This window comes from Papaver somniferum, chromosome 1 (assembly GCF_003573695.1).
Source record: "Papaver somniferum cultivar HN1 chromosome 1, ASM357369v1, whole genome shotgun sequence".
NCBI classification, from domain to species: Eukaryota; Viridiplantae; Streptophyta; class Magnoliopsida; order Ranunculales; family Papaveraceae; genus Papaver; species Papaver somniferum.
Window position 1 is genome coordinate 28,918,792 of NC_039358.1, and position 15,609 is coordinate 28,934,400.

Here is a 15,609-nt window from a genome sequence, read left to right on the forward strand (position 1 = left end):
ACTTGCCGTAAAAGATTATCTTATACCAATAGGTATGTGCATTAATTTAAACTGAATGTACGTAGCTTCCCCATTGTTTCGCTTATAAGACCCTAGGGACTTTTATTAATCCAAGTGTATATATATCTCTTCCAGCCGGAAGCATGCACAATTCGCGCTGTTGGTACAACTACTCGACAGCTTCTTATCATGTACTATTTAATCAGCACAATTACAACAAGCCTGTGGTATAGACAGTTTAGATAAAACCAAGGAGATACACAGAGAGAGAGAGAGAGAGAGATAATGGCCTCAAGTAAGAAGACTTCTTTACCTAAAGGAAAAGAAACTCTGCAACACTTTACCCATCCTCATGTCCTAATCAAGGAAGTTGTGGCAACAGTTTATGAGGGTAACAGCGGGTTTATATGTAGTTGCTGCGGCATGGAGGGTTCTGGTATTATGTACTACAGCAAGCAATGCGATTACGGTATCCATGAGGATTGTGCAACCTGCCCTGAGTATCTCACCACTAACTTTCACCCTGACCATCAATTAGAAAGGATATGGGAGGGACTCCAGGAAGATGAATCAGAATCATCAGATGACGGTCAGTCGCGTCCGTGCGGTGTCTGTGGTGATGAAGTCAAAGGTTTTTTCTACAAATGCTCATCCGGTGCTGCTGAAAAGAGTCATGATGATGACAAGGACCATTACTTTTGCATCCACCCATCATGCTCCAAACTTCCATTTCAAATAATTCTTAAGCTTCAATCAGTTCCAGTTAGTCCTGATGCCATGTGTTCAATCTGTGGAGACCTTGTTTCTTCCTCTCCTTGGAGTTACATATCTGATCCGAGTGGTCTCAACATCCATCCCCAGTGTGTTACTCTTCCAAACGACAATTATCAATCTGAAGTGGTAGCAAATGTGAATGCATTGGCAGTTGCTATGGCCACTTCTAATATGATGGCTAGAACAAATGCGAAAATGCTCCAACAATTTAATCGATCATGTCCAGGGATCTAACTACCGTGTAATAAGATTATGTGATTGGATTGTCTGTATCTTTTGGAGCAACAACATCTAACACTACTGTTTGGTGGTCTTTCCACCTACTTTTCTTCATTTTAATATGGTGTGGGTTAGCCAGGCTGTGCATGATCACTCTAGATTCAAGTAGTTTTTGGTTTATGTTCCCCTCCATTTTGTGTATGCTTTCTTTGATTTTTCTCAATAAATCCACTTCATCTTGTTTGAACGAATCTTCAATGTGATTCACATCCACGAAAGCACACCTTAGGAAATGTTTTACGAATTTCTAATCTCCTACTGAACTCGATGACCTTAGCTTTACTTTTGAGTAGACCAACAAATGGGCAAAGTGGGTTGCTTTAAGTGCTTGAACAAGCAAAGTAAACAACAAACCTCATGTTCTGGAAGAGTAGTTGTTTTCTTTATTGAACGAGACAGGGATCTAGCAGAGCAGCATGCTTGGTTGATGAGGCAAAACGCTATGTTGGCGCTACAAAGTCGGCAACTTAACGAGGAAGCAGCGGCAGACGTCATGTACTCAGAAGGAAACACGATATCGTCGGGAGAAGAAGAGTCACGACGAAGGAGGTATGCCCATGAGAACGACGAAGGAGAGCGGCGAAGGAGACAACGAAGAGAAAGTAGTGAAGAAAGAAATCTAAGAAGGACGTCGGAGGAAACGAGATGGGAAGATCAAAGAGGAAGGTACGAGGAAGAAAGGAGGAACGAAGATGAAATGAGGCGAGAGGAGGAAAGGCAACACGAGGTAAACCGGAGACACGAGGAGGCAATCAGATGTGGGGAAGGAAGGCTTGTTGATAGGCACATTTTTGTGTCTTATATAATCTCAATTGTATATATTAGTAGTGCTCGATTTTATATTTATTATGGATTTTTATGTCCCTGTAGGTATTTTTGGAGAAATAAGCTTTTGCGGCGAAATTGGCTAAAAAAGTGGTTTTTGCGCTCGTGGGAGAAAATTACTATACGGACTCTCACTCTGGATAAGGGGTAACCTAATTACTAAGGGGTGACCCATTTCCAGGCATCTGCTAAAGGGAGAACAGCACAGGATAGGGGGGTCACTTTCTTCTCAAATTCGAATGAAATTTTTGGCGGGAAAATTGTTCTTCACGTACAAAATTAGGGTTCGATTATTAAACGTGTTCCAGGGAGATTCAATCACCAGAATTACTTTGAACGGGCCTGTTTGGGATAAACATGGATGGTATATGTCTTCTCATCGATCAGAATTGGTTGGATCATCGAGATGATGCAAAACAGGCCCATGGACTTTCATGGGAATTTCAGTCGAGACTTTGGGCACCGAGCAGAGGTGTTAGGGTAGCTGCGGAGTAAAAACGAGAGCTGCAGAGTCGAGTTCCATTAACATCAGTGGAGAGGTAGAAAAAGAACAAAACCGTCACCTTTTCTTTCGAACTGTAACAGTTTTGCAACAATTATTTCTGTTAGGTCTTCTCTGTAACACTCTTCTCTGTAACAGTGGGTTCTGTAACAATTATAATTGTTACAAACCCGCTGCTTCATACCTCTTCCTCAATAAAACACCTTTTTGAGCTATGGATTATTATTTTGAGCGTGTTTTCACCATGAAGAGCTAAAATCCAACACTGGGATGACGGAGGAAGCCATTCTCTACGCGTGTGGTAAATCTATTTAATTCCTTTATGACTTTTGCACTATTTTAAATTGATTCATGATTTTTCTTAATTGATTGTGATTTTGTTTGATGGTGTATGCTTGGTCTTAGTATTTTTGATACGTCATGCTTGTGATTTACAGTCAATATTTTATAAAATCTACCTTGGCAAAGAATAAAGAGTCAATATTTATTATGTTATGAGCTATAATTGTCTCGAATTGATAGTTGAACCACATGAATATGAGAATCGGTGGAATCTTGAGTCTCAATACCTCTCGATATCGTGACAGTATTTTGTATATATTTTCTAGTATTAAATCTAAAATCAATCTCTACAAGTCTTTGAACGAACTTTTACTACCACTTTACATCATCACTTTCAAAACTACATCAATTCTTGGCGCCGCCGACGCGGACTTGTATTTAGATTTGTTTTAGGTTTCTTTTTCTTTTTATTATTTTTTGTTCTTTTTTACGCGTTTTGGTATTTTTCGATTCTTTTCATATTTGGAGCGAAGCTACAAGGGAAGAAAAAGTGTTATAAAAGGAAAGCATCGCCAAAGAAGGAAAGAAAAGAGGAATCCGAAAGGAGTGAAGAAGAAGATTTTTTATATAGTTATTTTTTTTTATTTTTAGAAACTGTAAATAGGGTGTTATTTTTGTAATTTTTCTTTTCCTTTTTGGACATTTTTATTTTTGGACTTTTTGGACATTCATGGACATTATTTTTAAACCCTAAAGAAGGGTCAAAATTAAATATCAACTGTTTGCAGGGAAGGACGACAGTTACAATACTGTCTCGGCCCCTCGGGTTCGTACACTAACATCGGAGTTGGTGGCCTGAGTCGACTTCAACGGTTCATCGCCCGTCTGGTACGGGAGGTAAGACTCTATCCACCCACGAATCCCCTGTCAGTGGGTTTTATTTTGTGTGACAACTCACACCCCTGCAATAGAATGTCGAACTGGTATTACAATAGCCAATACAATGAATATCCGTCCGAGTTTCAAAATGGACGTTAGTACTTTGACCATAGTGTGAATAGTGTTTGGGAACATCATCCTTTTCAAGGTTATGGATCATACCTTGATGATCCCAATTATTATCCACACATGCACCGGTCATACGAGCAAAATTCTTATATTTCTCCTTTAGAAGAGTCCCTCAGGAAATTAGAGGAGTCGACACGTAAGTTAGCTGAGATGAATAACTTAGTTTATGACGAAAGAGAACTTTCTATAGAGGAATCCTTCAAGATGATAGCTGAGACGAACGAAAGAATTGCTCGAAATAATCTTAATTTCCAATAATACCCTTGAAACTGAGGATAGTAATTTTCATAATCAAGATGACGAGGATAAAATTGGTAACACTACTTGTTTAGACGAGGTTCAACCATTTTCATGTTACTATAATGATGATTATGATGAGGATAGTGTTGAAGAAGAATTTGAAATAAGTAGGCATAGCGATCAGGAATTTGTTACTCCAATTGAGCTTAATAATAATATTATTTCTAATTCAAATCCAAATAATTTTAATAATTATTCACCTATTCAAAAGGACGAGGATTTGACTAGAGATACTCCCGTTTTAGACGATGTAGTATTTCCTTTTGATTACGAAGCTAATAATGGTTTAGAGGAACGAGTTTTTTCTGAGAATCTTGTTTTAGAGTCTAGCGATTTAGAAACATTAGTCTTAGACAAAGAAAGTGAACTCGTAGAGATGAGTGAGGATGAACCAAACTTAGAAGAATCAATTGACCATTTCCAGGAATCTAATGACCTTGAAATTAGGGAAGTTGTGCCTAGTCTTTCTAGAGACACTGAAAACTCTAAGTTTGGGGGTGATTATCATTCTCCATGAGCTTTAACTATTAGAAAGGTCCCTCACTTGGGACTTGACATATGTGCCTCAACCATTTTACAAAATTATATTCATACACGTTTTCCTGAACCTAGTGATGTCCATAAGGAAGTTCAGTTGTTAGAAACCCATCCTCTGGTTGATGTGGTTTACCCAGGCTATGATATCCAGATTGACTTTGTTTTCCCACCAAATATTTTTCGACCAATTGTGGGAACGTATAAGTTTCATATGTGTCAATTATTAAGTTTTGAGACTAAACCTAATTACTTTAGGAGATTAGGGTCGACACATTTGTTTAAGGAAGACCACCACTCTCATTGTGGTCAGTTGTGTGAGTCAAAACTGATTGACTTTAAGGATCCACAATTATTCAGGTTATTATTATGTGCTTCTAAGTTTTTACTTGAGTTTTTCCAGACTCTAATACCTGAACCGGACCTTAGCTTTGAGGAATTCCAGCGCATGAAAATATTTTATCTAGACCCTTTCATAGAGCTTGAACCTGAACCACGGCTAGATATAGTTGTCTTAAACAGGAAACTAGACAAGGGTGCGCTTTATTTGTTAATTTTCTTGGCATGTTGCAAATTCCTTTTACTTGTGATAGCTCTATTTGGTTTTGATGATCCACAGATATTTCGGCTATTACTTTATGATACGAGGTGATTAATCCTTTCTTATGTCTGGCTGAAGACGTTAAACTTAGCACTTCTTGGGAGGTAACCCAATCTCATGCAACACTGTAATATCTTTCCTTATCTCTTTTGCTTCAAATGGTAACAGTTTCTCCTTGTTCATGCTTTTAATTTTATCTTTAGAACATTAAGGACAATGTTAGATTTAAGTTTGGGGGTATGGGAGAAACTTTTTAGTTGCATTAATAAACTCCAGAGCCTAGAAATTTATGCATATTAAGGATCGCACTAACTAATCTAAGTGGATGGAAGAATTTTGGTTGTAGGAGTTGAGGAACCAATCTGATTAGATGGCAACATCTAAAGAGTCTATTCATAAAAGCACAGAGCTCAGTTGTTAGGAATAACATGATAGTTTCACCATATCTCGTTGAGTCCTTTTCACTTCTGTTTTTATTTTTCTTTTTAAATATGTTTCTAAGTGATTTGGTGGGGATCACGATTCAAGTTGTTACCAATGCTAGGGTGAATTAGAGTGATTGAGATACCATGAAAAAAAAAAGAAATTGAGACCGGACCATTTGACCAAATGGAATAAATTCAATAAAGTCGACCACTGGTACCCTTGTATATGCCAGTTGTGTTGACATAGAGTTAGGTTATCGACCACTGTCACCCTTGTATATGCCAGTGTGTTGATATTATTCAGACTAGTATCTCAATCCATTAGGATAGGTTCATTTTGGCGGAGGCCTTCAGACAGATACGGGAAACGCCGTTCACTTAGTAAACATCAAAACCATCTATGCTTTTCTATATCCATCTTCTTGATCTATCCATGTGATTAGTTTTGACTCCGGATATTGATGTTCATAGTGCAACTATCTGAGTAGAGCTCTGTCACTTTATATGAATTTTAGTATGCTTGAGTGCAAACTCGTGTACAACAATTGGAATTTCGCATCAGGGTACTTCCTCCTGTAGTCAATAAGTATGCCAACCAAGGAGATTCTTTAGTGCCTTCCAAGGTTCTGCGTAGATAGTTAGGGTCTGGAGTAAAGGTTTTGTGGGTATACCTCTTGTAAGCCCTCCGGAGACAACACTCCGCCACTAGGGACACTTAGGGGTTTAAAGGCTTATTGCATACGCTAAATGCAATCGACAATGCCTGCGATAGTGAGTTAGGATTTTATTTTCTATTTGATTTGCTCGAGGACTAGCAAATAATAAGTTTGGGGGTATTTGATAGGCACATTTTTGTGTCTTATATAATCTCAGTTGTATATATTATTAGTGCTCGATTTTATATTTATTATGGCTTTTTATGTCCCTGTAGGTATTTTTGGAGAAATAAGCTTTTGCGGCGAAATTGGCTAAAAAAGTGGTTTTTGCGCTCGTGGGAGCAAATTACTATACGGACTCTCACTTTGGATAAGGGGTAACCTAATTACTAAGTGGTGACCCATTTCCAGGCATCTGCTAAAGGGAGACCAGCATAGGATAGGGGGAGGTCACTTTCTTCTCAAATTCGAATGAAATTTTTGGCGGGAAAATTGTTCTTCACGTACAGAATTAGGGTTCGATTATTAAACGTGTTCCAGGGAGTTTCAATCACCAGAATTACTTTGAACGGGCCTGTTTGGGATAAACATGGATGGTATATGTCTTCTCATCGATCAGAATTGGCTGGATCATCGAGATGATGCAAAACAGGCCCATGGACTTTCATGGGAATTTCAGTCGAGACTTTGGGGACCGAGCAAAGGTGTTAGGGTAGCTGCGGAGTAAAAACGAGAGCTGCAGAGTCGAGTTCCATTAACAGCAGTCGAGAGGTAGAAAAAGAACAAAACCGTCACCTTTTCTTTTGAACTGTAACAGTTTTGCAACAATTATTTCTGTTAGGTCTTCTCTGTAACACTCTTCTCTGTAACAGTGGGTTATGTAACAATTATAATTGTTACAAACCCGCTGCTTCATACCTCTTCCTCAATAAAACACCTTTTTGAGCTATGGATTATTATTTTGAGCGTGTTTTCACCATGAAGAGCTAAAACCCAACACTGGGATGACGGAGGAAGCCATTCTCTATGTGTGTGGTAAATCTATTTAATTCCTTTATGACTTTTGCACTATTTTAAATTGATTCATGATTTTTCTTAATTGATTCTGATTTTGTTTGATGGCGTATGCTTGGTCTTAGTATTTTTGATACGTCATGCTTGTGATTTACAGTCAATCTTTTATAAAATCTACCTTGGCAAAGAATAAAGAGTCAATATTTATTATGTTATGAGCTATAATTGTCTGGAACTGATAGTTGAACCACATGAATATGAGAATCGGTGGAATCTTGAGTCTCAGTACCTCTCGATATCGTGACAGTATTTTGTATATATTTTCTAGTATTAAGTCTAAAATCAATCTCTACAAGTCTTTGAACGAACTTTTACTACCACTTTACACATCACTTTCAAAACTACATCACTTGGCGTGATGAGAGGAGACCATCAAGTGGAGGAAACCTGAACCAAGAGGTCTTGAATGATCTACGAGATATGAGGACGCTGATAAACAATTCGCGAAGAGGTGGCAATGTGCAGCTGACAGAGGCGATAGAGGAGGCAGATAAATCTCCATTCACCTACGAGATAATGTATGCGGACATTGATAAGCATGTAAATGCTACATTTTATACCCATATTTATATTATCTAGGACTCGATATTTTGGCTAATAATATCATTTTAGTGCTTTTGTAGAAAGTACAAGTGAATTTGATCTACCGGAAGAATAATGACTAAATGGAGGCTTAAATAGCATTTGCGACAATCTTGCCAAAGTGCCGTGTCATTTCATGTTTGCTGGAATCACCAAAGCGCATCACTGCTGGGAACTCAAGAAGCAAAGCAAAGCAAAGTATTGTCTTGGTTTGTTGAAAGTGAAAACTACAGGGAGACCCATTCTCCCAGATTTTTCCACTGAGAAACCCACGCTCAGAAACCTACAGGCGCGCACCCATTTTATGGAAAAAATTATTCTCAAACCCACAATTTTAAAAATTATGTTTTCGTCTGTTTTAATGGTTGAAATACACTTCTTTTTCAACAGAATAGAATAAAATATCTACATTTTCATATCCTCTCACCCGAGTGAACTCGGAGAAGACCAGTTCCCCCCCTAAAACCTGTAAGTTCGATTCTAAAACCCTAATTTCTGTGCTCATTCTTTGATACAGGATAATCTTAATCGATGGAGGAAATTCGAAACCCCTTTCTCTGTGCTCACATGTTACATCACAAAACCCTTCCTTTCTTCGTCATATCAGGGTTTGATTTGTTTCTTCTTATTCTTCATTTGTAAGGGAGGGTAGACATCATGTTTGGGTATACTTGGGAGGAGGATGGAGCTGAAGATTTTGATAGGAATGGTTGATTTTTCATTGGTGATGAGAAATTTGTCTTATTTTTGTTGACATTGAAGGGTATGAATTGGTTAATGGTGATGTGTTTTGTGAGGAATTTGGGAGTTAGAGAGATGGGTTTGTTAGTATATTTGAGATGGAGATGTACATAAATATCTTACTTTCTATGAGATTTGGATTTGGGTTCATTCCAGTTTATTTAACAATTAGGGGTTAAGAAATTTGAAGTGTTTTGTGATGAAACTGATTGAGTTTAAGGTCGGAATCGAAGAAAAATAAAATCTGAAGAATTGAATGGGGGAAGTTTGACGGATGCGATAAACTTATGTCCTAGTCTTGTTTTCATTTGGTTTAATTTATACGAAAATTGGTTGTGTGTTGATGCTTGTGGAAAATGTATAGGAAGATACCAATGCTTGTGGATAGAAAATGTGTTTTCCATTTGATCTTGTATACGAAATGACTAAAACAACCAGGAAAACAGAACTGAATGCTTACAGGAAATTGAAAACACAAGCCTAAACCACAACAAGATGGTGAACTCCTACACTGATTATGTATAATTGCTTGACAGGTACAAAGGCTGAGGATCCGCATTTACCTGCGGAAAATGTATAAGAAGTGCATTATAGTGATGAAGTCTGCAGATCATGAAGTCCAAGACTCCAGCATTTCTCTGCAGGGAACTTGGAGATGCATAATCGGAGAATGACACATACATTAAACTTTAGGCGATTCCAACATTGGTGGTGGTGTTTCGGAGACCTAGTTAAGTGCAGAAAAGATGATTGATTTCGTAATGTCAGGTCTCGAGGGAAACATGAGCTTAATTGTCTCAAGCAATCATAGTCAGTGTTTGGTGTTCATCTTATAATTTGAGGCTCCACCATTTTTCTACAGGAGATTCATAGACAGATGAGTAGAATTTGAGGCAATTCCAACACTGGGGGTTTCCTGTAACCTGGTTCAGTCTTGCAAGAGTTTGTTAACCAGTCTTTAGCCAGTTGAGTTCAACATGGGTGTTTCAGGGCAGCAGGTGTTACAGGCGGCTTAGTTCAATCATACGGCTTAGTCCAACACATACAATCTGTTGCAAAATACTGTATAGTATATTTCTGACATCCATTGAAGTACCCCAGAGTATGTGAACTAGCTTGTATTTCATTCTCTAACAAAAATTCATTCAATAAAGCACTACAAAAACAGTTGCATAACCTGTTGTTTTCCATAATGGTTGAATAATCTGTTATGCAACTCTAAAAACAGTTGCGTAACCTGTTATGCATCTACAAAATTTGTTGCATAACGTGTTATGCAGTCCGAAAAATGATTGCATAACACGTTATACAACAACATTTTTGTTAGTATTGAAACCAACAAAAAATAAGGTTGCATAACTTGTCATGCACCTACAATAATATCTGCATAACATGTTATGCAGTCGTGAAAATGGATGCATAACCTGTTATGCATCCGAAAATATGACTGCATAATGCATTATGCATCGAGAAAATTGTCGCACAATCTTTTATACATCGAGAAAATAGATGCATAACATGATATGCATCCGTAAATATGGATATATACTGCATTATGCATCAATTTTTTATACTCAAGAAGGGGGCGAAAACAATGGGTACATGACTTGTTATAGATGCATAACTTTGTTATGCAGATGCATAATTTGTTATGAAGTCGAGAAAATGGTTGCATAATTCGTTATGCGTCTGCATAATGCGTTATGCATCCTTTTTGGTGGCTGCATAATGGTTATTTATCAAGTTTTCGAAAATTTTGCCTAAAACGATGATCACCTCCGATTTTTTCATGAAAAACAAAAATTTGATATTGTTGTTTGTACTCGTTGCGTAGCTCTCTTTAAAAGATTTCCAACCATATAAAATTTGTAAATTTCTAAGGTGCGGATTTTTAGATATGTTATGTCCAAGTTGAGCTGCCAATTATACCCCTGATGCATAACTCAGTCATGCAGATGCATAATCCGTCATGCAGAAGTTTTTAATAATTTCATATAATTATGGGTGTCACGGAAATAATTATGGGTGTCACAGTACCCAAAATTAATTATGGGCCTGAGAACGAGAATATTTTTTTTTTGGGTCTCCCTAGGGGTGAGCATAAAAACCGGAACCGCGGATTTGACCCGTATCCGTCCGCAAAATTGCGGATTTCACCCAAACCGCAAAGCGTATGGGCGGGACATGGATGGGATTCTCAAATCCGCACGTTTTAGCGGTTTGGGTGCGGTTGAATATTGAAAACCGCGGATTCACCCGCACCGCATCTGACTCTGCTCCATTAGCTATAAGCCACTAAGCCCAGCTAATTGAATGTGATGTCACTAAGCCCATATCAAAAATGGATTGCTTATTTGCTTCTTTAGCTTGATGTCACTAAGCAAGCAGGCCCAACATGGGAATTGGATCGAACCAAAGAGCCGAGACCCCGCTGCTCAATGAGCAGAGATGTGATGATGAGTTGGGAATTTGAGTTTTCTTCTTTTCTTGCTTGACAGTTTTTTTTTTTTTTTTACCAAATCCGCGGTTAATCCGCAACCGTCCCGTAAAATCCGCGGATGATTGGGCCGGTCACGGTTTGATTTTTCAAATCCGCAACTTGGACGGTTTGGTTACGGGTGACTCTTAATCCGCAACCGTCCGTCCGTTGCACACCCCTAGGTCTCCCCCTAATTTCCCCTTGTTGAAACGAGCCAGGCCCATTTGGAGTTAGAAGATGTGGCCTCCACTACAACCACAATCTGACTTGGGAGATTTATATAGTGCAGAGACATTGACAATGAAGATGTAATGCCTGGAATGTTTCTTCATTTCCGGTCACCAGAGTTCAATAACTACAATGGGTTACGGCTAAAAATGGCGTTGAGTGTCTTTGGTGGATTGAACAGTTGCTACTGGTGCTACTTCTATGGTCATGGTTATGAATAAATAATTGCAGGCAGCGGTGGAGTTTATACTCTCAAGCTGCTGTTGGCTGTGGTGGCATGATAACTACGAGAAGGCGCTGAGAAGACAAGGAGGTGTGACTGGAGAGGGTTCTGGCTCAAGTAAAAGAACTAGGTTGGAGTTAACCAGTTTGTTTTGCAGTCAGGGAAGCAACGTTGAGAACAACAACGGAGTTTTGGGATTTGGTTATGCAACAACAGTAGATGGAATTAGAGTTCGATGGGGTTTCGTGGACAGACAGTATCTGGCAGTGGCAATGGTGTACTCGAGTCTATGAGGTGATTTCTATGGCTGATTGATCGAATGAAAGAAGCTGCTACACAGATTGAAATTGAGTTGGTTGTGGCGGAAGTATAGAAATGAGATGATTGCAACTGGTGGCAGTAAACATTCTTGCATGGGACGAATTTTCTGATGGTGTACGAAGTGAGTTCTCAAGATGGTGTTGGTCGTGAATGGAGATGAGAAGTGACGGAAGTTGGTGTGGTGACTGATGGTGTTGGTTAATGGTAATCTGTCCGAGCTGATTCGTCTAATTTGGAGTCGTTGCACGAACCATGGCAACCAGTGGGGTGAAGAGTTAGATGCTCTGACTGAATTTGGAAAGTGATGCTGTTGCCGGAAGCTCGACAACAACGAACTGAAGCTGAGATTATTTGAGAAGAATGGGTGTGCGGAATTGTAGATGAGATGGTTATTGGCTGAGCTGTGAAGTCCTGTCCGAGATAGAGACAGTGATGCTGGTGGTTATCAAATGGAGTTGGTTGCAGGTGGCATCGACGAAGACAAGAAGATGGAGGAGATCGGACATGGAAGAAACGAAAGCAAGCCATGAATCCAGCTGGTGCTGTTGGATTTTGTCGGTATGAGATGTAGAAGAACTAGTGATACAAGCAACCATTGGGGTAGAGATTCAAGCCAATCTGTGGCTGGGACTACCCTCAACGAAGCATGAATGGGTTGATGCTGTGATCGATCTTGGGCGTGACTTGAACAGGAAACGTAGATGTTTGTAGCTGAACTGATTCGTACGAGAGTTGAATCAGGTGTTGTGGTCCTAGCAGTGCAGGCTTATAACTTCAAGGAGTATCGATTGGTGTTGGTGGTCTTGTGCCGGAGAGTAGTTAGTTTGATGGTTAGGATCCGACAGAATGGAAAGTGGTAGTTGGGCCTGGAATTGTACGTCCGTTTCAGTGATATTGGACCGGGCTTGGATATTTTTGGCTAGGTCTTGTTTCCTCGCAGCAAAAAGAGGGAAGAAAAACAGAAGCTGAGAAGGGAAGGGAGGGGGTTTTGAGAGTTTTTTTGGGCGGAGGCCAAGGACGGCAGTTCTATAGGGAGAAACAGTGAAGGATTTGCAATCCTTTACTCTTCGATTCCGTTTCGATTTGCGTGGGATTTTCTTTTATATGTTTATGGCTTTTGAGAAAGCATGTCTTGTTAGACTTTATGTAACTAGGGTTTATGTTGAAACCACTTTGGAGCATTAGACCATCTTGATTGAAAACATATATGGTTTTGAGGCTATTTTGATTTGAATAAATTAATTTCATGATCTTATTTATTGATTAATCGAAATATGGGTTGTCGCTTCACCGGTTTTGTATAACCTTTGCGCATAATTGTTAGGATCGAAAATATATTTGTCTACTTGTTTGATATTCCATGCTTGGGTTAAACCTTTTGATGGGATATGCTTAGAATAGCCGGGTATTATTTGTGAACCTATAATTAGTTTCGTATAACTTTCTCGCTAACGCAATTTGATGGTGCATGCTTTGGTTCAATCTTTTGATGTGCCACGCTTAGGGTGTCCCAGTGATATTTGCGATTCTAATACGTATAATAGGTGATGTCGATAGAACGCACGATAAAGAATTCATGGATTATATTTCATTTCAATAATTGAGTAGAAATAGTGGTGGATACATTAAACCCTGGTTACCGACTTTCTCATTGGATTCATTCTTGTGGTTTAGGTTAATTTTCGTATTTCACTTTCAGTCCTAAAAACCCAAAAATATTATTTCGTGTTGGTTTTATTAGAGATAGTGATTACGGTATTTCCACCGCTCCCTGTGGGTTCGACCCTTACTTGCCTCTGTCTACTAGTTGGACACCGTGCGATTGCGGTATATATAAATAGGGTTCTCCTAGAATCCTATCAGACATTCATGAGAAGTGCGTGCTACCGACATTTTCAAGCATATTCATGTGCAACACTTGAAGAAATACACTTTATCATTGATGCAGTGGGAACCAAACGAAGCGGTACTCTCTAAGTATTTCCCGACGAGTTTGACCGGCGAAGCGTTGGCATGGTTCGACGGACTACAAGAAAGGTCGATTTCGTCATTTAAAGACCTGCAGAGAATATTCCTAACAACGTACATAAGTAACAACCTGCTGAGGCCAGGAATCGATACCTTGTTCAACCTAAAGCGAAGACCAACGAAAAGTTTGCGAGGACTAGTGACGAGATGGAGGATAGTGTGTAGTGAACTCGCGGGACGAGTTGACGAGAAATTTTTTATCCTAGCCTTCGTGAACGCCTTATTCCCGACCGACCTGTTGTACACCCAAATATTCATAATCCGGAACTCCTTGACAATGAATGAATTAAGGGAATACCAAGAGGAATATATAGCGTTGGAAGAGAAGCAGAGGCAAGTCAGTGAAGTAAAACCAATTCCATCAAAGGAAGGAAACTCAAGGCTATTACCAAGAAAAATACATGTCGTGGAGGATGATCCGAAATATGATAAAGGGGAACCTTCAACCCCAGTTCCGGCGAAACTTGTAGTTGTGTCAAGCGGAGATCAGGAGTGGATCGATCAACAGAGGTATGAGGAGTCAAGACGAAGGAATTATGAGCCATGAAGTTATAAACAGGATATCGGCACAGAAGAAATCAAGGACCTAGGTTTGGAGAACGAAGACCAAATGCATCGGCCTTTGAAAATGTAAAGCTTCCCGGACTCAATACAACTGTGGAGAATGTATGGGAAACGATAGTACTGACAGAAGAGATTCCGACCCCACCAAATCTTGGAAAAGAACCACCTCCGAGTACTAGGAGTCATGAGTTTTGCAGGTATCATCGGTTTCATGGACATCATACGAATGACTGCCGAAACATCCGAAGGATTATACTTTGTCTAGTGGAACAGGGGATTCACTCATTTTTTGGAGGGATATGTACAACCTCCTCCACCCCCACCTCGTGACAATCAACAGGTGTACCGAATCGAAATAGATCGGGGAGTTCACAAACTGAATTGTAATTCGATAATACATTCAGCCAAGAGCATTCAAAACTTCCATGATAATATACTCAAAAGAGTGTATAAGAGGGACTTTGAAGGGAATGGGATATTCAGCGTGGCGAAGAAGGAGCCATTAAAAGAGTGGCAGAAGAGGGAGATAACATTCTCTGCAATGGATGTACCAGAGGAAGGAGCTTCGCACACAGATCCATTGGTCATAATCTTAAATTTCGGGAAATAATCAAAGTGGGAGGATGACGAAGACAAGAAAGAAAAAATATGGGCAATAGACATAATCCTGGTGGATACAGGGAGCTCGGTTGATATTCTCTTTTATCGTGCATTTAGAACCATGGGGCACAAGGATTCATACCTTGTACCATCAACATATAATGTATATGGGTTCAATGGGGTTGCATCAAAGCCGAAGGGAGAATTAGTCGTAATGATTTTCGCGGGCGAGTTGGAAACAAAGGTTATTGTTTGTGTGATAGATATAGACTCACCTTACAACGCTCTCATAGGTCGACCGTGTATACATGGGATAAAAGGGGTTGCTTCTACATATCATCAGGCCATAAAGTTTCCCATGCCAAGCGCAATAGGAGAGATCAAGGGAGACCTAAAGGATGCGCGAGATTGTATCGAAAAGGATCTCCATAACTATGATGAAAAACTGAAGAGGAAGATAGAACAAAAAAAGAGGGTATGTGAAGCAAAAAGAGCAGAATAACTGATAGTGTTCACCATTGGG

The 15,609-nt window shown here is 39.4% G+C and overlaps 1 protein-coding gene across 1 annotated transcript; it reads left to right on the top strand.

Moving 5' to 3' along the window:
- Positions 1-285: 285 nt before the first annotated feature.
- On the top strand, positions 286-1,008 carry LOC113272758. The gene has a single exon (XM_026522570.1). It carries the CDS (start codon positions 286-288, stop codon positions 1,006-1,008), a length of 723 nt encoding a protein of 240 aa, XP_026378355.1.
- Positions 1,009-15,609: the final 14,601 nt, after the last annotated feature.